Genomic DNA, 19,824 nt, shown 5'->3' with positions numbered 1-19,824 from the left:
AAGTTTTTTTTGCAAAAAAAAATAGAAATTAATAGTTAAATTACATATTTTTCTATAAATTTCTGTTTTTTTAATTTATTATTAATTATATATTTATAAGCACCAACTATTAAATAAAATAATAGTTTATGATGATTAAAATAAATAAAATTAATATTTTAACTTAAATATTCAATTATTATTTTTTGGCGACACTTAAATTTTCAAATAAAAATAGCAAAATTGCGTTTATTTGTACATATAAATAGAGATTGTTCATTTCTGGAGTATGGATGGATTACATTGTAAAATATACTACTAGATAATAAAAAAAAATGGGTGGAAAAAAAAGATAATAAAAAAAAGTTTTATCTAAAATACTTTTTCCATAGTTTATGCTGAATTTTTAAAATGTATATATATTAAAACTATAATTCATACAAATGAATTTCATAATGTAGATGACAATTTTTAAAATATTTTGATTCCAACTGTAACCACATATTACCAAAAATACCAAAGAAAAAAAAAATTGAAGTATGGACCCACTTATCCCACCTAGCTTCCACCCATTCAAACTCAAAGCTTCCATTATCCCATCTATCATTAACTAAAAAAAAGAACATACCAACTCCCTAAAACTTGATGGCTTCAACTTCTCTACTGCCCAAAACCATATCTCCCTTACTCAATTCACTATTTGCATCTCACTTTACCAAGCCATCATCATTATCACCAGACCACCACCACCACCATCACCAATGCACTAAAAGGTTAACCGCTAGCATCACTTATGCAAAGAAAAAGAACCCATGGCTTGACCTTTTTGGTGATCAAGATGACCCTGAAATGGAATACGGCTCAATGTTTGCCGATGGCAAGCAAGAGGAGGATCCTAGACCGCCCGATAGTCCTGACAATCCTTATGGCTTTCTCAAGTTTCCTAAGGGCTTTATGGTGGAAGTTGCTTCTTTGCCTTTGAAAATTAGAGGTGATGTTCGGAGGTGTTGCTGTCTCGTTAATGGTGGTGTTTATGAGAACCTGCTTTTCTTTCCGACCATTCAGTTGATCAAGGACAGGTATTACAACCATCATCAATCGGTTTTATTTAGCTCTTCCTTATATAGATAGGTTCACGGATTCGGAAATGCTGAAACTTGAAAACATGAAACAGGATACTACGAAAACTGTACTTGAAAGTTTCCAGTTTCAGGGTTGCCCTATGTATCAGCATTTCATGTTTTCAGAAATGCTTAAGAAAATCTGAAACTTTCTGTTATTGTGAACAATGTTGTTTTGTAGTTTCTCGTTTCCGTGTTTTTTGTTTTGGTGTTTTCGTCCAACATGCAGAAAAGCTATTGGTTAATTAGTGTAGCAATGTGTTGAAGGTATCCTGGTGTTCAAATTGATGTGATAGCAACAGCAAGAGGGAAACAGACTTATGAGATGAACAAGAATGTGAGATGGGCTAATGAATACGACCTTGACGACGATTGGCCTGAGCCTGCAGAGTACACCGACATGCTTGGAGTACTTAAGGTTAGTTTTTCTGATAAATTTCCAGGCAGTATTAATTTTGACTGGGTTTAAACAGGTATTCTATATTCTGCTTGCAGAATAGGTACTATGACATGGTGTTGTCGACAAAACTCGCAGGTCTCGGTCATGCAACGTTTCTGTTTATGACATCGGCTCGCGATACACTAAGCTATGTTTACCCCAACGTCAATTCAGCAGGGGCAGGATTACTTTTAACACAAACATTTACTGCTAATACGATGAATCTTTCAGAAGATGGATTTCACATGTAAGTATTTGATATTAAATCAATACGGTAAATGGGAAATTAGTAGAATTTTACCTCAGCGAATTTGAATCGGACATAGTTTTGTTCTAGTTTCGTTCATGAATCGGATATGGTTCGTTCAGGTATCGTCAGATGCTTGATTGGCTTGGAAGACCTTTCCGAAGCGTGCCTAGGCAACCAGTGCCTCCGCTAAAAGTATCGATATCAAGAAAGCTGAAAGAGTTTGTAGAAGCAAAATATAGAGCAGCAGGTGCAGAGAAAGGGAAATACATTGTAATTCACGGGATAGAATCGGATTCAAAGGCGTCAATGCAGTCTAGAGGGGATATGGATAGCTTGTTGTCTCTACAAACATGGGCTGAAATAGCTGAAGCTATAAGGTAAATTTTTCTCTCAGTTTCATTACATAGATGTTAAAAGTGCAGGAATTGCATTTGGAATGTATCCATTAGTTTCAGCAGAAATAGTCTAAAGGGAGATATAGATATAGAATTCTGTCGATACAAACATTAATGGTTAACTTGCAAGCAGGGGTTATAAGCCTGTTTTCGTCATTCCACATGAGAAAGAAAGAGAAAACGTGGAGGAAATAGTAGGAGATAAAACCAGTATTGTCTTCATCACTACTCCAGGACAGGTATGTTGTTCTTCTATTGATATTCTGATAATCAAGATGTTTCGCAGAAAGGTTGGGGAGAAGTTAGAAAAGCGACAGTTAGACGTAGCTGCAAGAAAATAGGTTTAATCATTAATTCAGAGACTAAAAAGGCCAATGATACCAATTGTTTGTTCAACGATTGGTTGCAGATTATTTTAACTTCACATCTCACATAAATTTTAGAACAGCATCATCAGTTTAAGATTACAGTCAAACAAGCAGTGGCACCAACATGTGTGATGTAGAAAATGCATGAAATCAACTAGGAAAATAGATTAAACTAAAGCATTTTTTTTGTCCCAGCTGGCAGCACTCATTAATGACTCGGCTGGTGTAATCGCTACAAATACAGCAGCAATCCAACTTGCGAATGCAAGAGAGAAACCTAGGTAAATTCTTAGTTACTAAAAGCTCAAAATTATGTATAAGCACTAGGAATTTGTCATACTCACCTAGGTGTTTGTGGTGGATCTTTTGCAGCATTGCCCTGTTCGGCTCTGAAGAGAAAGGTAAATTATTTATTCCTAATGCAGAGGAGAAGAAATGCACTATCGTCTCGTCTAAAACTGGCAAATTAAAGGACATTGATCTTGGAGAAATCAAACAAGCAATGCAGATTTTGGATTTGTCCCTAGCTCTTGCATAGCAGAGGACTTGATCTAATCGATATTAATTTTTCCAATTTCAATTTTTTTTTCTCTTTTCCCATTTTCTTTTGTCTCCTCTCCCCAATCTTAGTCTCCATATGTACATGACACTCCAATCATTAGAAGGATATATCAACAGATGTCAATTTGTACAAAAGATCTCAGAGAACAGGGCCAACGTATATTAATGCTCAAGTTATTTAACAGATGAAGCCAAGCATTGCTGCTGCAAGTGCCTCATCCACATAAATAAGGTCTACTTTTCTGCAATTCTCGTGAAAAAAACAAATCATAAGCGGAACAAGGAACAACCTTTTTATTGAATTCCCATCAAAACAAAATTATTGGCAATCCAATCCAAATTATTGTAAAAGAAAGATAATGGTACAAAATGTGTTGTTCAGTAATGCTTCAAAACTAGATAAAAGGCAAGACAAAGAAGGAAAAAAAACCTCCATTTTTGTTTATGCCATTAGCTTTCGTAGTGAACTGCGACTACTGTAATCAAGAAAGTAACTTTGCGCGAGAAGCTGGATCCTCTTTTGATTCCACATATATCATGAACACATATCCCAGACACCACAGAAGAATGTATGGGAAGGGGATCCAACAAAGACAGGCAAGAAGACTCAAAACGCTTCCAACGTACTGAGGATCTCTTATAAACCCAAAAGGAAACTGTGTCACCCAGGGGATGTTCTTTCCAAAACGCACACCATAATAAGTACCCGATTCACCAAGCAATTGGTATACCCTGTTGTTAAAGCCATCAATTGCATATAGAGGTCATATAATCCACATCAATGTACAAACAAATTACTTAGAACAGAAGCAGCTAAAACACTTACGTGAACATAGTTCATTGAATTTCTGCTAAATGAAAACGAGAATTGCACAGTTGTTTCACCTCACCAAACTGAATGGCACAAGTTTCTGAATAATTTTGAGAGTTGCACAAGCAAAGCTCTCGCGGAAAGAAATTTTAAACAAATGATTTGACAACAAAAATCAGCAAAAAAATAATATGAGAGTGAGCACACTCCTTATGTTTCCTGAAGCAGGTTTTTTCATGGTTTTAAGCTAGCTCTTCTAGTACAAAGCAGAAAGTCATGTGACTAGAAACTAACTGAAATTGCTTCTATCTGTGCTTCATTTTTGTGATCAAATATTATCAGAGATGTTAATGAAAAATAATAAAGTTCCAAACACATGTAAAGTTCCATTTGAAGATCACATATTGTTTGAGATTATAAAACAAAAGTCACATCCTCATCTAACAACTTAAACTTTTCGAGTTAATTGGCTATTCGACATAAAATATCAGAGCCTCCATGATCGAAAAATCCAAAGTTCAATCATTGACACTCACATTTGGTCAATTAAACATTTGAGCACAAGACAACTTGGTCGGAGTGTGGGAGTCTAACCTAAATAAATAGTAAACCGATAGTAAACTAATAGTAAACAAATGGCCATGCTACCATGAATCAAGATTTACACTCACCAAAAAAAGAAATTACAACAAAATATTCAAAATGCTAAAAGATTAAAACTTTTTGATAATTTGAAGAATACCCTTAAATGATTGGAAGATTTGATGACTGACCTGAAGTTAAGAAACTGACCAAATCCAAAGAAAGGCCAGAAATATGGAGAAGGGGGCCAAGAAAGAGAAGAAACTGAGTAGAGTGAAATGAACTGAAGCAGCTTCATGAAATGAGAAACATAGGCCATAACCTTACATGGGTCCCTCCCTTTTCCACACAGATTAACCCATTTTTGTGGGTTTGTCCATAGCCAGTAGTAATATGGGAATGGAACTAACACTCCAATTGCTGCTAAAACACCCATTTTCCTGTACTTTTTGCTGATTTTATTGAGAAAGTTTCAATCTTTTCCTGATTTCCTCTGGTAATGATGCTTAGTGTTCAGGGGTGTGCAAAAACTCAATCCAACCAAACTGAATCTAAATCCTAAAATAGTTCAGTTACTTGGTAACAGCTTCCGACAAAAAAAACTTGGTAACAGCTTGGTTAGGTTTGTCTTAACATAAAAGTTTGATTTTCGGTTTTATTTTGATACTACTTAATGTCCGCTGACAAGGTGAGTCGGTAAGGCGCTCTCCTAAGTTAAATGAGATTATAGGTTGAAACCGTATTTATATATACAGCCATTAGGGTTAGAGTTTTTCTTTTTTTAAAGAACCTAGCCGGCTCAATTGAGAATTTATCTAAATGTGGAAGATTCAAAAATGCTGTTTGATAATTGGAATTCGTTTAGTACACTTTATGGTCATAAAAAAAACATAACCAACAAATGAATAACAAATTTTAAATAATTTCAATATTTTTTTTAACATTAAAATAAAAAATATTAATATTAACTTCAGTTATTAACCAACCCAAAATAAATCGAAATGTTTTCATTTGGTTTGATGCGGTCTGAACTTACAGTTCTGTTCAGTTGGTTTGTATTTTTATCAAATTTCAGTTTGTCGGTTTTGGCCGATTCTAAGACCGAATCGACCGATACAGAACCCTAGACTGTTCACTTTTTATTGAACTAGATGATGGTATTATGGGCTGAGCCTACAGATGTTATATAAGTGCTGGACTTTTGAACTTTAGATCTCAATTTCTACGGTCCATTCAGCTACGGAAATTTATAGAATTTGCAATTTGGACACTTCATTTCTTTTTTTAGAAAATACTTAATCATCTTATAAATTATTATTTTCTGTCTTTTTAATATTTTCTATTTCAATATTTTCAAGGATACTACTAATCAGATACATCACATCTTATAATTTACTTTAAATTTTAACAGTAAATAATACTCCCTCCGCACTGCTAATATTGTTCATTTTTTACTCTTCAAAATTTTGTTCATTTTTTATTAATAATAATTCTTAAAATTAATCTCTTTATATTGTCTTTTATTTAAAATTCAAGTTAGTGTATATTGCTTTCTTCGTCCTTTTTTTTTATTTTCACGCATATTAAAAATTTATTAATTAAAATAAATAAAATCTGTGTAACACACTCAGAAGTCACGCTTGGTCTAATTCAATCTCGGCTTGGCCCATTTATGAGTTGTGTTCTGCTAATTAATTTTCATTTTTCACAACTCATTTTTTTTATTACTTAACCTTAGAGTGGGTCAAGAAGCTACCCAAGATTTTGGTCTTACTAAAACAGAATCTTAAACTACACTTTCAAGGAATAATTATAGTTATAAAACTTCAATAATTAGGACAAATTTAGAATTTGCGTTCTTGATTGGCTACAACTTAGATGTCATGGAGTTGATGTCAAGCAAGTGACATCAATAAAATGATAAGACAATACAAGAAAACAATTACTTCAATAATAAGCACAGAAATTCACATAAATCCTTTTCCCACCATATTTTATTGGATCTATTCTCCCACCATATTTTATTGGATTTTGGTATCCTCTTTAAATTTTATAATCATCATATATCGAAGCTTCTCAGGCTATTCGGGTCGATTTGTGTTAGTTGTTGTTATCGTCACTAAGAACAAATTATATATTTAAAATAAAACTATTATAAATTATAGATTTTATGAATATTTCCAGTGGCATGGTCAAGAAATTTAATCGGTGACGAACGTTAAAACATTAAATTTCAATAGATGATTTTTTTATACTAATTACATAGTTCAGAATTGGAGCATTTTTTTGAAAGTGCGCTTCCAACCACTTTTGACCAGGATGAATGTACTTCTCTACTCTTGCATAGTCCTAACCAAATTTATATAATCATTTTAAGATAGAAAAAATAGAATTAAGATGACATATTTATTAGTAATTAAATTAATAAGATTATCTAAGAATTTAAATTTATTAAATATAAAATTGATCACCATTACACTTTAAGAGCAATAACTAATAACTAAAAATTGTATTCTAAATATTTGTTCTTCTTAAACAATTGGTTACCTAATAATGTCACTTCACAACAACATAGTCCGCTATTTTCATAAAATTTTAAGGTCATATGTCATATTTAAAGTTTTTGACAAGAAATTTATTACGATTCCAAGAGAATATTACAGACAGATAAAAGAATGCCGAGTGGTCTCCAATAAAAATAAATTAAGGGATTGAACTATATTATAAATATCTAGACAAACGGCATAATGCTAATGAAAATATATAACCATATTATATTATAAAATCCAACTAGCCAAATTACATAAAGGATATCTTCATAAAAACACACACGCACGTATGTGTGTAAAAAAAGATGAAGAACCTATTGACTATTGTATTCAGAAGACTAAATTCTATATCATCATAAAACATAGAGTTTTTTTAAGCTTAATTATTTTAAAATACTACACATTTTTTAGTTTTTCTTTATTTTGTGAACTTTATATAATCGGAAAATTTACCTCATTTCCCAATTTCAAATGAACTCATTTCTTTAAATTAAATTTTAAGTATTGGAAAAAAGATTTAGATGTCCTTTATATTTGAAACATAGTTTCAGTTTTAGTACATTTTTGAATATTAAGAATTTATATAGACTAAATGTCAAATATGAAAAAAAAATTGAACTTTTATCAGAGCAAAAAACTCTAATGTGAAAAATGGATACAATTAAAATTGATAATTGAAAAATCTGATAGAATTGACGATTTTAAAAATTTGAAATATAAATAAAAAAATTAAAAAGATGGAGTATTTTTGAGTGGTTAGATTTTTTTCTTTTAAACTCTTATTTATTTTAGAAGTAGGATCATGAACCATACATATACAAAGTATAGGTTCAGTAAGGGAATTTGCATCTATTCTTGATTAAGAAAGCTACGTTTGATTCTTCAATTGAAAAAAATCCATTTGGTCAAAGAATACTTAAGATTTAGTTATTTTTTCTATATAAATTGATAATAATCCAGTTTACAATGATATCTAGTTTTAGGTAATATCAATAAAAGTTATAAAAAAATTTGACGTGAGCTGTTAGAGCATTCCGAATACAATACTAAAATGACATGTTAGTATTAGAATTTAGTATTTTGTTTCTAATTCTGACTCTAATACAATGTTATATTTAATGTTAAATTCAGTATATGCTATATTTTACTTATCGAGATTATGTCAAAATTTAAGTTAGAATGAAAGGATGAAACACAAAATAGCAAGATTGATACAAGTTTAAAGAATAAAAAGAAGAAAGGTTGTTTTCTTTTTAGATATGATTTGGATTCATGAGTGATATTTAGTAGTGGGTAAGGGATGAGAATGAACCTAAGATTGCACTAAGCAACTCTTAAATTAATTAACTTGTTATCACTTGGGAAAGTTTAAAAGATAATCAAGAGATATATGTCAAAAGTTAGATGCAAAGAAGGGTATATATATGATGAATTTTTTAAGAAGAACAAATATTAGAATACAATTTTTACAACAAAAGTTGATATTGAAAACAAGAATATGCTTGATTGCACTTATTATTATTATCTCTTTCCAATATTGAGGGATAATTACTTTTCGAAATCACTGAACTTTTATCATATTTCATTTTAATCACAATATTTTGATTTAGGCCAATTTAGTGACTAAATTTTAATTTTACTTATAAAATTTATCTACTTGTAAGTCAAATATTACCTACATAGCATATGTGACAATCACTGAACTTTTATAATATTGTATTCTAGTCATAACACTTATAAAATAATTCAACATTGATGGCATGCGCATATATTCAATCTAAAATCAAACAAAATCTCATTGTCTTAAGAAAATTAAGAGTTTAATCACTAAAAATGAGTATCATAGTCATGGTGAAATGTTATGAAAGTTTAGTGACTCACAAACTTAGATACCCAACATTGAATGTACATTAAGCTAATAGATTTTAGGGTTAATTACAAACTAAATCACGAACTTTATCCTAATTTGTAATTACGACACGAACTTTAAAATTTGGCAATGTCAGTAACCAACTTTCATTTTTTGGGCAAATTGGTAAACCGATCTAAAAGACCATTGATGTGGACATTATAATGTATCGCCACGTGTCATTGCATGATTGGTCGGTGTATCAATTTGTCAAAAAATGAAAGTCGGTTACTAATTATATGTGAAATAACATATAACCACATTGCAATTGTTTTCATTAATATTTCTATTCCTTTAAACTAAAGTGCTTACTCATCCTTGGATATGATTATAAGTAAGAATGTGGGTGAATAATTTCTGAATTTATTGAGACAAGATAAGAAAACTTTATATCTTTTTTCGAATAGTGAATCCGACATGCACAGGATAAAAATGCAGAATTATAACACATGTCAAATCCAATGCATCAACTAGGGTTTATCATTTCATGTTGGTGCATGATTTACTAGCTTGTTCTTATCTACCTACCAATTAATACGTATATATGTTCCAATCCTATTGATTCCATTTCTGTTTGCAGCCATTATTTGCTTTTCAGTTTTGCAGGTTCTGTGTCGCATTGTTTTGGTATGCAACCCTTTTTATGAGCCAAATCACTAACTTCTCTAGAGAATCCAAGAATTGGGGAGAATATATTATATAAAAAAAGTTTTTTTCATAATTTTGTTTTGTTTATATTGCTTTTGGAATACTGTTGAGAAAAAACCCAACTTGTAATAGAGTGGACCTAAGTCCGAGTTATCGATCCCACAAGGAGTGAATTCAAGAGTGATTATCGATGAGAATGAACTTAGTTGCGATTCAATTCGTTTAGCAAGAGAATAAGTGTTTTTCTTAATGAACCAATCAACCAACTACTAAAAACTTATGCTATCTAGGAATTAACAAATTACTAATTTAAAGAAACGAGTAAACACTATAATAATTAACGAAATTCAAGTGATAAAGAGGTTTGGGAGCTAATAATCCTCTTAGGTCATGCAATCAAGGGTATCGGGTTTAGGGTTCTAAACGAGGACCGAGTGTTCTAGACCGCAACTCCCGCTCTCTCGAGCCTCAAGGAGCTACAAAACCGCAACTAATCGAGCTTAACCTACTCTCGTAGCACCAAACGCAAATAGAGGCAATTAACAAATAAATCACAACTCATAGGCCACCTAATTACTAACCCACTCTCATGGTGTTACTAATTAAGTCTCTAATTAATCAAATCCAACTAATAAACCCTCTCTCAAGGTGAGAATTAATTTAAGAACAATACTTAGGTAGCTAATCTAAGCAAGCTTTAGGTTCCTTAATTAGAACAATCAACACAACCCCAAAACCCTAACCCAATCATACACAACTAAGATTCAAATTAACCCCCAAACATGGGGTTTAGCCAACCATGGCTAAAACAACAAACATCAAGCAAATAGAATAATAAATCATTGAGAGATAGATCTAGTTACCTTTGTAGAAACCCAAGCCAATAACATTCAAGAAGATAATACTTCAATAATAAAATGAGAATAAATCTTCAATAGAAAAAGCTTAAGTATTCAACAATGGAGGAAAATATGAAAATCTGGAAATTCTATTGAAGAAGGTAAGGACTACACTTGGGGATTTCTAAAATTAGGAGAAGATTCAAAAGTACAAAATAGAATAATGTCTAGCAAAATCTTCTATACCTAAAATAGAGATAAGGCCCCATATATATAGTACTTACAAAAGAAGAAAAAAGACAAACATTCAATTACACATGTGTTGGGCCCAAAATAGCAAATTAATAAAGCCTTAATGCATCTTGAATTAAGATTTCCTCATTCCAGCAAGCCCAAGTTCGAATAGAGCTCCTTGGGCTAAATGAGAAGCCCGATTCGAGCTGCCATTTTCTGCTCCAAATCTCGATCTTCAAACCTTCGTAACTCGGTGTAGAAATGTCCGATTCAGTCGATTCTTGAACCGTTGGAAATCTCAGGACGTCTACTTTAACTTTCATGAAGATCACGAGTTCATTTGAGGCTTCGAGCTAGTCCAAATTGGTCAATTAGTGCCCCGGGGTCAGCTTTTCAGATTTGCAAATGAGCTTCCGCATCGCTTTTGTCGTCTTTTCCAACTTTTGCACCAAAATGCTTCCGCAATGCTCCTAAGTACCTGAAATACTAAAACACGTAATAAGGCATACGAAATACCATAAAACCGTGATAAAACGTTAATAAAGCATGCGGAAACGACGCTAAAGATAGGAGTAAAAATACTCCTATCAAATACATCCGAGATCATCCTCTCCTTCAAATGGTGTAGTTAGATTTCAAACTTTGTAATCGATCCTCTTTTCAATGAAGGAACAATCTTTTTACAAGAAAAGACTTAGGATATAGGTGAAACCCGGGTTATATCATCTAAAATCATTCTAATATTTAAACCGGTATAAATCTAAATATAATATAGCAAAGTATTATAATAGAAAAATAAAGGCTTCATCACCAAAAAAAAACCCCACCTTTTAGCCCCTTTTCAAATGCACCATGACGTTACAATTTTATCAGTTGCACCCTAATTCGCACCTTTGGTTTTCAATTCCCCCCTCAAGTACTAAGTTGATCTCTTTTTCATTTGAAAAATTTTAAATAAGTCATCAATTTTTAACTTTTTATGTGGAAAAAAGTTCAAACGAGTACTTTATAAGGGTTTTTATGATTTTTTTCCCGAGTAAAAAAAAGTCCAATTTGATTTTGAGGGTGAAATTGAAATCCAAAGGTGCGAATTAGGGTGCAACTGACAAAATTGCAACGTCAGGGTGCAACTGAAAAAGGGCTAAAAGGTGAGGATTTTTTTGGTGATTAAGCCAAAAATAAAAAATAAAATTAGCTTAGCAATATGTTAGCTTGTTTTATATAGATGTTTGTCTAGTTTTTTTTTATAAAGTAGCAATGCCGAATAAAAGTAAGAGCAAATTACTATGAAAATTAAACTATGTGGCCTCTATCTAAGATATAGTTTAATTTTCAAAAGTGAGAGGCCATATAGTTTAATTTTCAAACAGGAGAGACTAAACTATGTGGCCTCTCCTGTTTGAAAATTAAACTATGTGGACTCTCACTTTTGCTTCTGTCAATATTTTAGTCCCTCCATCCATTTTTGGTGTTAATCAACGAAGTTAAAATACTTATGCGTAAATTAATGATCAAAATTGAGGGACGAAATCGTTGACAAAAACAAAAGTGAGGGATAAAATCGTTGAGAAAAATAAAAAATGAGGGACCATATAGTTTCGTTGACTTCGTTGACTAACATCAAAAATGGACGGAAGGACTAAAACGTTGACAAAAATAAAAGTGAGAGGCTATGTAGTTCAATTTTTAACAAGAGGGACTAAACTATGAATTATGTCAAATGTGAGGGATGTCATAATAATTTGCTCTAAAAATAATACTTACACCGTCAAATAATAATGTATGCTAAAAATAGTACTTACACTATCAATAAACTTAAATTTGAAGAAACTCAAAATATTTTTAATTCATCTAGTAGTAAATGATTTAATAACTTATCAGAACCATTATCGATCTATTGTTTAAGTTGTAATTATATGGAGTATAATTTATTATCAATTTGGAGTCAATTTTATTAATAAAATTAGCCGTGGAAATTTTTTTGTCAGGTAAATTCTTTGCCGCTTGCTTTTTATCGATGGATCAATTCTAACATGATAGGTTTCAGTAGCGAAAATATATATAAAAGTTTTCTTTTAACATTTTTGTTAAAACTGTGAATAAAAATTATTTTATCTTTTACTTTTTATAAAGTTTGTTTTCATTGAAAAAGACTTCAAAATTTTAAATTAATTATGATGTTAAGTTGTTAACTTGGTGTCTTCAATAGTGGATTTGTTTAATTTAAAGTTATAAGATCTATGGTAATAATCAATTACTATATTCTATTATTCGATATGACATATATTCAACAGAATCAAGACTATATGATAATATGAGTTGAATAAAGAATATAATATTTTAATATTTTTAGTTTAATGTGAACACATTTTTGATAATTCAGAATCTTCGATTGAAAATAGAAGCGTGTTTATGTACAGTGTAGAGGTTCCTAGAAATGTAAAATAGTAATTGAAATAAAATGTAAGAGATAAAGAAACAGAAATTGAGCAGAATTGCATTATATTGTTTGGACCATTTAGGGCAAAGTTTAATCCACAATAAAACACAAGTGGACACGTCTGTCCTTATTCGAATAAATTTCACTGAAAACGGTACTTTTTCCACTTGTCTTAGTTACTGCTTATCCAACACATGTTCAGGGGGGAACCAAGGGGGAAGCAAGATGGACGGACCAATAATATATATTTTTATGTTTCACATCAATTCTTTTAGAAAAAAATTATTTGATGTTTTAAATTTTAAAGTTAGGTTAATAATTAAGAAAAGAATGTGAAATTTTTGATCAAAGTTTAATCAAAGTCTTTTAGATTTGCATTAGATTGATTGATTTATTTGAATTATAGATAGTTTTTTAATTTGATCAAGATTCTATAGATAATTAAAAGATAGAAATTATGTAGATATTTAGATAAAATCTTAGTTGTATTTTGCCTCTTAAAACTTTTATTTGGTTATTTATTCGAAATGGTTAATATAATAGATTAAGTTCCGGAAACGATCAAATCGAACGAGATTAGTAATTTTTTTTAACGGAAATGTGATTCATTTCATTGATTAGTAATTAGATTCTATTTTTCTAATGGATTTTATTCACTATGACTTTTTATATATCAACGGTTTAATCCATCCTTTTGATTAATTTTTCCCATATTGTTTATTATTTTGATTTGATTTGGAAGCTTGTATGTGAAAATCTGTAATATGATTTTTATGTTTGTATTTTATATATAGTTTAATGAATTTTAAATATTTTTAGAAAATTAAAAAGAGGAAAAGTAAGTGAAAATAAAAGAAAAAATGCACTAGCTTGGTATTACTAAGTGATGGTTAGGGGTGTAAATGAACCGAGCCGTTCGCGAGCAGCTCGGTGTTCGGCTCGACAAGAGCTCGGTTCATGTTCGTTCGTATTCTAAACGAACCGAGCTCGAATTTGATTTTATGTTCGTTAATATAAACGAGCCGAACATGAACATAGTGGTGTTCAGCTCGTTTATGTTCGCGAACAGCTCGAATAAGAGTTCATGAACAAGCTCGTGAACGAGCTCGACTAAGAGTTCGTAAACAAGTTCGTGAACGAGCTCGTATATAGTTCACGAACAAGCTCGTTTAGAAACTCGATTAGGTGTTCGTGAACTAATTCATATCTAGATTAATTTGTACAATTATGTTTCTAATTTATTCAGCTCATATTCGTGAACGAGTTCGATTAGATTGTTTTTAATTTATTCAGCTCATATTCGTGTTTGTTCGTTTAAAAGTTCGTGTTCGTTCGTTTATCCGCTAAACGAGCGGGCTCACGAACGAGCTCGTTTAGTACTTATCGAGTTCGTTCGCGAGCTTGTTCGTGAACGAGCTCGTTTAGTACTTATCGAGCTCGTTCGTGAGCTCGTTCGTGAACTTGTTCGTTTAGCGGCTAAACGAACGAACACGAGCTGAACACGAACCGAACATGAACACTATAAAATTTAAACGAACCGAACATGAACACTCTGTTCAAAGCTCGACTGAACATGAACCGAACATGAACACCTTGTTCGCTAAACGAGCCGAACATGAACACTGCAAAGCTCGGCTCGGCTCGGTTCATTTACACCCCTAGTGATGGTGATGATCAGAAACATGTTCACAGGAAAACGTGGTGCGCTGCTACCTACAGACTACAAATCATCATGATTCTCACCACCTTCACCAATAATTGGTGTGAACGTTTTTGAGCAATTCAATTGGTCCTTGGCCTTGGGTGTATCACATTTTTTTGCTTCTCAATTCAAAAGAGTTTCAAGCTACTAATCATTTTTTCCATTCTACCCTAAATTAATAATCACAATTATCATGCTATTAATAATTCATTCAATAAGTTTCAAGTTTCTTGTTCCAAATGTACCTTTACAAAAAAAAATCAATAAGTCAGAAAGTTATTAATTGGATTTGATTGCTTCTATCGATATTTCAAAAAGTAAATCTGACCGTTTTAAATAGTTGAACCGATTTAATAAAAAAATATATAATTTATTTTTGACTGATCAATCTTTCAAACAAATTAAATTAATAATCAATTTGTTTTATCTCGGAATAGATAGTTAAAGGTAATTTTAAAATTATTGGCTAATTTAGAAATTAAAAATACATTATTAGCTCAATTACAATTTACCACTAAGTGGCTAAGTAATAATTAGGTTAATTCTAGTAACTACCCAAATTCAATCATTCACTTAACCTCTATGAAAGAAGGCGGAAAGTTTAAGGATACAATAAGAGAAAAACTCCATTTAATTAACTTCCAATTATATGCATGTTTCTTTATAATATCTGTATTTTAGGTCTAATGGTGAAAAGACTTAAAACTTTTTGTCTTCTTATTCAATTAACAATATATATTTTGTATTTGTAATAATGAATTAGAGGAATTTAAATATGCATCTTTTAAAATTTCCTTCTAACTTTGACAGTTTTAAACAATACAACATGTCATATATCAATTAAATAATTGTGAAAATTATAATAATTGTTTTAAAGGTAAAATTATCAAAATAAATTATTTTAAATATATTTTAAAAATCATCTCATGTATATAGATTTGGGCACTAATTTTATTTTCATAATATTTTTATATTTTTTATTTAAAATTTCAAAAAGATACTTTATATTTTAGTAAAATGAAAAGCCAAACTAAATCAAATATTAATTTCTAACTCAATTTGATTTATATTTTTTAATCGATCAGTTATGTATATTCTTATTGCAGATATACGATATCGTTAAATAATAGCAATCATATTCTAATCATTATTATATACAATATGGCATGAGAGCTAATGATATTACCCATGATAAAAAGACCCTTAGTATCTCATATGAAGCAATAATTAGAACCATATCTAATACTATAATCATAATCAACATTTACATTAATATAATTAAGCATCTTGACGGCTATATCACTCATATAAATGAATATAATATTTAAAGAGCCACAAAAAACAATTCCACCTAGACTAGTGAAGATGCCACGTCAGCAATCCCCCTACTATATATACAAGTGCATAGTTGCACATAACAAATACATATAAACTAATTCACTTCACTTCATTCTCTGTAGCTATTTCGTACTAATTCACTTCACTCTCTATAGCTATTGCTTACGCCATGTCGTTTAAAGTGGCTGCTCAGACTTTTCCCATTTGTCCGATCAACGCTGAGGAGGCGGTGACGGTGAGAGAATACGATGAGGAAAGAGATAAGGCGGCGGTGGAGGAGATGGAGAAGAGATGCGAAGTTGGTCAGAAAGGAAAACCTTCTCTTGTCACTGATCTTTTGGGCGACCCGATATGTCGCATTCGTCATTTTCCATCTCATGTTATGATGGTACTTGTTAATTATTGCACACGTAAACTTTTCAAGTAATATATTTTTTTATTCTTTTCTTCGTTTTAGACGTTTTTAATTTTAATATTTTATTTCCGTGCTATATAAATATAATTTTGCGAGATAGATGATGTATATGTATATGTATATATTGTGTTCAGATAGCAGAATATGGAGAAGAAAAAACTATAGTTGGAGTAATAAGAGTATGCATTAAAACAGTGACAAGAGGAAATTCATTAGGTTATGTAAATATGGCTTACATTTTGGGATTAAGGGTCTCTCCTACTCACAGGTTATTGTTATTCTTTTTATTATTCTCATTATTATTTTAATGTTTTAATTAGTTTCTTAACTACTTTTGCCCTATCATTGCATTTTTATTAATCATTAATTTAATTCAATCTCTTTTGACCTTTTGATGGTTAAATTCGGTTATTATTATATGATTATTTTTAAAAGTCTTTTCAGTGATTTGCCGTTACATATATTCTCCAAGAAAATTCTCCATGACAATAATTACCTTATCATACAAAATGTTTTCAGTTTCCTTACATTTTGCAACCATATTTTAAGAATCATATCTATTTTATTATTTACATTTTGAGGAATAAAAGTGTGACGTGTATTTGAAATTTGAAATCCATAATTCCGAAATGTTTTTTTATCTTTAGTATAAAAGTTGCTTATGTGAGTGGTCCCTCTATTTTTAGAAAAAAGAAACGACAATTCTTTTATTTCATGCATTTTCACCCTCACAAAACACGATTAGATTCGACCATAAAGAGAAACTATTTGTTCTTTGTATCTTGTTGTCTACTTTCATGCTACCTAGGTTTTTATTTCCAATATTTTCAACTTTTATTCTAATACATTACAATATATTATTACTAAGAGGCGGAACTAAAGTGCGAAGTGAATCACTGTCCTTCTAGCCGTCAATCACTGATTGTTTTCGATTTTTCTTTATTAATATTATTTTGAATGATTTTATTTTAAATTTTTTATCGGTAGTTTTTCTCACATTTTCCTTCGTTTTCGGTTTCACTATTAGTACGACATGCAAGTTTTTGAAATAACATGTAAATTTATGAGAGTCTATTAATTAACATACTGCTTATAATTTAATAGTAGGTTACAAGTATATCAAATGTTTAGTTATATATGTATATATAAGATATATTTTCTTAAAGAAATGAATAGAAAAAACCCCACTATTTTTATTTAACGTTATTTATTTTGGATTGTCTAATAAAAATTAGGCAAAAGCCTTTTCTAGATGTGACCATGATCAAAGAATGAGCATTTCAAATTCAAAGAATCTTTTTTATTATATTATCTTCTAAAATGTTCCTTGCTTTTTTCAAAAACAATCTACAATTAACCTAATTAAGTACCTCAGGTACGTATCCAACGTACATTGGACAAAAACCAACATTAAAAGCAAAAACAAAATATATTTGTTGATTATGTTATAATGTACATAAAATTTATCACAATTAATCATCTAAATTAATATATTGTCCGTCTAATTATGCCATTCACTTTATAGTTTTGTTAGTTTCTCATATACCAAAAATATTTTTGATTGCAGGAGACTAGGCATCGGTATCAAATTAGTGCAAGAGACGGAAAATTGGTGTAAGAAAAAAGGCGTTGAGTACACATATATCGCAACAGATTGCACCAATGAGCCTTCCGTCAATCTATTTACTAGAAAATGCTCTTACTCAAAATTCCGTGCTCTTTCCATGTTAGTGCAACCGGTTCACGCCCATTACAAACCATTAAACTCCAACATAACCATCGTCAGACTAACTCCGAAACTGGCGGAAATAATTTATCGTCGAGCATTTGCCAACGCAGAATTTTTCCCTCAAGACATTGGTTCAATTTTATCAAATAACCTAAATTTAGGCACATTTATGGCCATACCCAAAAAAAATCTCTCAAAATGGAATCCGAACACAGAAATTGATCGTCTTCCGTCATGTTTTGCGATATTAAGTGTATGGAACACTAAGGAAGTGTTCAAATTACAAGTAAAAGGAGTTTCAAAGCTAACATATGCATTTTGTAAAGGTTCTAGGGTTCTTGATTCATGTATGCCATGGCTAAAGTTGCCTTCATTTCCTGATGTTTTTAGACAATTTGGAGTTTATTTCTTGCATGGCTTGCATATGGAAGGTGAACATGCACCGCGGCTCATGAAGGCTCTATGTGGCTTTGCACATAATATGGCTAGAGATGATGATGGGTGTGGGGCTGTGGTGGCTGAAGTGGGCCACGGGGACCCGGTTAGAGATGTGATCCCACATTGGAGGAAATTTTCTTGGGCGGAAGATTTATGGTGCATCAAGAAAATTAGTAATGATGATGATGATGATCATGAGCCGTCCGATTGGGTGAAATCAAGACCTTCAAAAGTTATTTATGTTGACCCTCGTGATCTTTGATCTATGTTTGCTCTTTATAATGCAAATGATAAATGTTAATAGCTAGTCAGTTTAGTTGTACACTTTTTTTTCTCTAACACACTGTAGATTAATCCATAATCCATTTGCGGCATTTACAACATTTTATGAAAACTTAGATTCTTACCTAAATCGAATTCATAGCGTATCAGTCTGACATGAGTGAACTTCGCTATTCAAAGATAGCAAATTTTTTATGAGTGATTCATAAAAAAGAAACTCGGTCTAAACAAGAATTCCATATCGCCAATTTCTTTTTTGAAAGGGTCAAGGGTTTCTCCCAAGTTTAATGGCTAGCATGTAATCTTAGTTCGAGTGATCTGAAACATCATAAATCAACAAACTTTAACATTGAGTAAGATATTGATATAAGAAGGCTCATCATCTTTTGTCACGTTGAAAATACATAATTCTAGAGACTACATAATAAATCTGACAGAATAATTAAAAAAAAAAGTGTTAAAAGTAGTGTCATTATTCTCTAACAAATCAATTATAATAATAACATATACTATAATCTACATTTAGATGCTATGTATTAGAAATTTTAGATCATATATAGTTTGTGATCTTTTAATATGTACAATTATGCATAATGAAACTATTAAATAGAATAGCAATCGTGGCATTATACAAGTAAACCTTTTTAATGGTCCCCTACCATAGTCATTGAAGAGGAAAAGGCATTAATCCTTTCGGCTTAAAACACAAATTCTGCAACTTTAGCTATTAAAAGTTATGTAGAAGTATGTAAATTTTTGGAAAATGGGCATTACCTACGAGTCAAGCATCCACTT

The 19,824-nt window shown here is 31.1% G+C and overlaps 3 protein-coding genes across 5 annotated transcripts; 2 read left to right on the top strand and 1 right to left on the bottom strand.

The window, feature by feature from the left end:
* Positions 1-624: 624 nt before the first annotated feature.
* LOC126681070 (photosynthetic NDH subunit of subcomplex B 1, chloroplastic) lies at positions 625-3,323 on the top strand. Its single transcript, XM_050376447.2, has 7 exons — positions 625-1,058; positions 1,368-1,518; positions 1,596-1,786; positions 1,909-2,166; positions 2,318-2,423; positions 2,748-2,833; positions 2,925-3,323. Exons 1-7 carry the CDS (start codon positions 625-627, stop codon positions 3,088-3,090), a joined length of 1,392 nt encoding a protein of 463 aa, XP_050232404.1. The 3' UTR covers positions 3,091-3,323.
* LOC126681071 (phosphatidyl-N-methylethanolamine N-methyltransferase) lies at positions 2,194-5,148 on the bottom strand. Of its 3 annotated transcripts, XR_007641318.2 has the most exons (4): positions 4,698-5,148; positions 3,544-3,845; positions 2,897-3,355; positions 2,194-2,511 (listed from the first exon to the last, which is right to left on the bottom strand). XR_007641318.2 is itself a non-coding variant. In XM_050376448.2 (2 exons), exons 1-2 carry the CDS (start codon positions 4,940-4,942, stop codon positions 3,596-3,598), a joined length of 495 nt encoding a protein of 164 aa, XP_050232405.1. In that variant the 5' UTR covers positions 4,943-5,147; the 3' UTR covers positions 3,384-3,595. The 3 variants fall into 3 exon arrangements, 1 of the variants encoding a protein (XP_050232405.1); XR_007641320.2 differs by lacking the exon at positions 2,897-3,355; XM_050376448.2 differs by lacking the exons at positions 2,194-2,511; positions 2,897-3,355 and having other exon boundaries at positions 3,384-3,845; positions 4,698-5,147.
* Positions 5,149-16,267: 11,119 nt separating this feature from the next.
* Positions 16,268-19,069, top strand: LOC126680295 (probable N-acetyltransferase HLS1). Its single transcript, XM_050375395.1, has 3 exons — positions 16,268-16,553; positions 16,715-16,848; positions 18,148-19,069. The coding sequence occupies exons 1-3, from the start codon at positions 16,335-16,337 to the stop codon at positions 19,007-19,009; spliced, it is 1,215 nt and encodes a 404-aa protein (XP_050231352.1). The 5' UTR covers positions 16,268-16,334; the 3' UTR covers positions 19,010-19,069.
* Positions 19,070-19,824: the final 755 nt, after the last annotated feature.

This window comes from Mercurialis annua, linkage group LG5 (genome assembly GCF_937616625.2).
Source record: "Mercurialis annua linkage group LG5, ddMerAnnu1.2, whole genome shotgun sequence".
Lineage (NCBI taxonomy): Eukaryota > Viridiplantae > Streptophyta > Magnoliopsida > Malpighiales > Euphorbiaceae > Mercurialis > Mercurialis annua.
This window is presented reverse-complemented; position numbering and strand designations above follow the sequence as displayed.

Coding starts and splice junctions, on each gene's coding strand:
- LOC126680295 (XM_050375395.1), top strand. CDS start 16,335: ATGTCGTTTAAAGTGGCTGCTCAGACTTTTCCCATTTGTCCGATCAAC. Junction 16,554..16,714: donor TTCCATCTCATGTTATGATG/GTACTTGTTAAT, acceptor TATTGTGTTCAG/ATAGCAGAATATGGAGAAGA. Junction 16,849..18,147: donor AGGGTCTCTCCTACTCACAG/GTTATTGTTATT, acceptor TTTTGATTGCAG/GAGACTAGGCATCGGTATCA.
- LOC126681070 (XM_050376447.2), top strand. CDS start 625: ATGGCTTCAACTTCTCTACTGCCCAAAACCATATCTCCCTTACTCAAT. Junction 2,167..2,317: donor GAAATAGCTGAAGCTATAAG/GTAAATTTTTCT, acceptor ACTTGCAAGCAG/GGGTTATAAGCCTGTTTTCG. Junction 2,834..2,924: donor AATGCAAGAGAGAAACCTAG/GTAAATTCTTAG, acceptor GATCTTTTGCAG/CATTGCCCTGTTCGGCTCTG.
- LOC126681071 (XM_050376448.2), bottom strand. CDS start 4,942: ATGGGTGTTTTAGCAGCAATTGGAGTGTTAGTTCCATTCCCATATTAC. Junction 3,846..4,697: donor GGTCAGTTTCTTAACTTCAG/GTCAGTCATCAA, acceptor CTTTAACAACAG/GGTATACCAATTGCTTGGTG.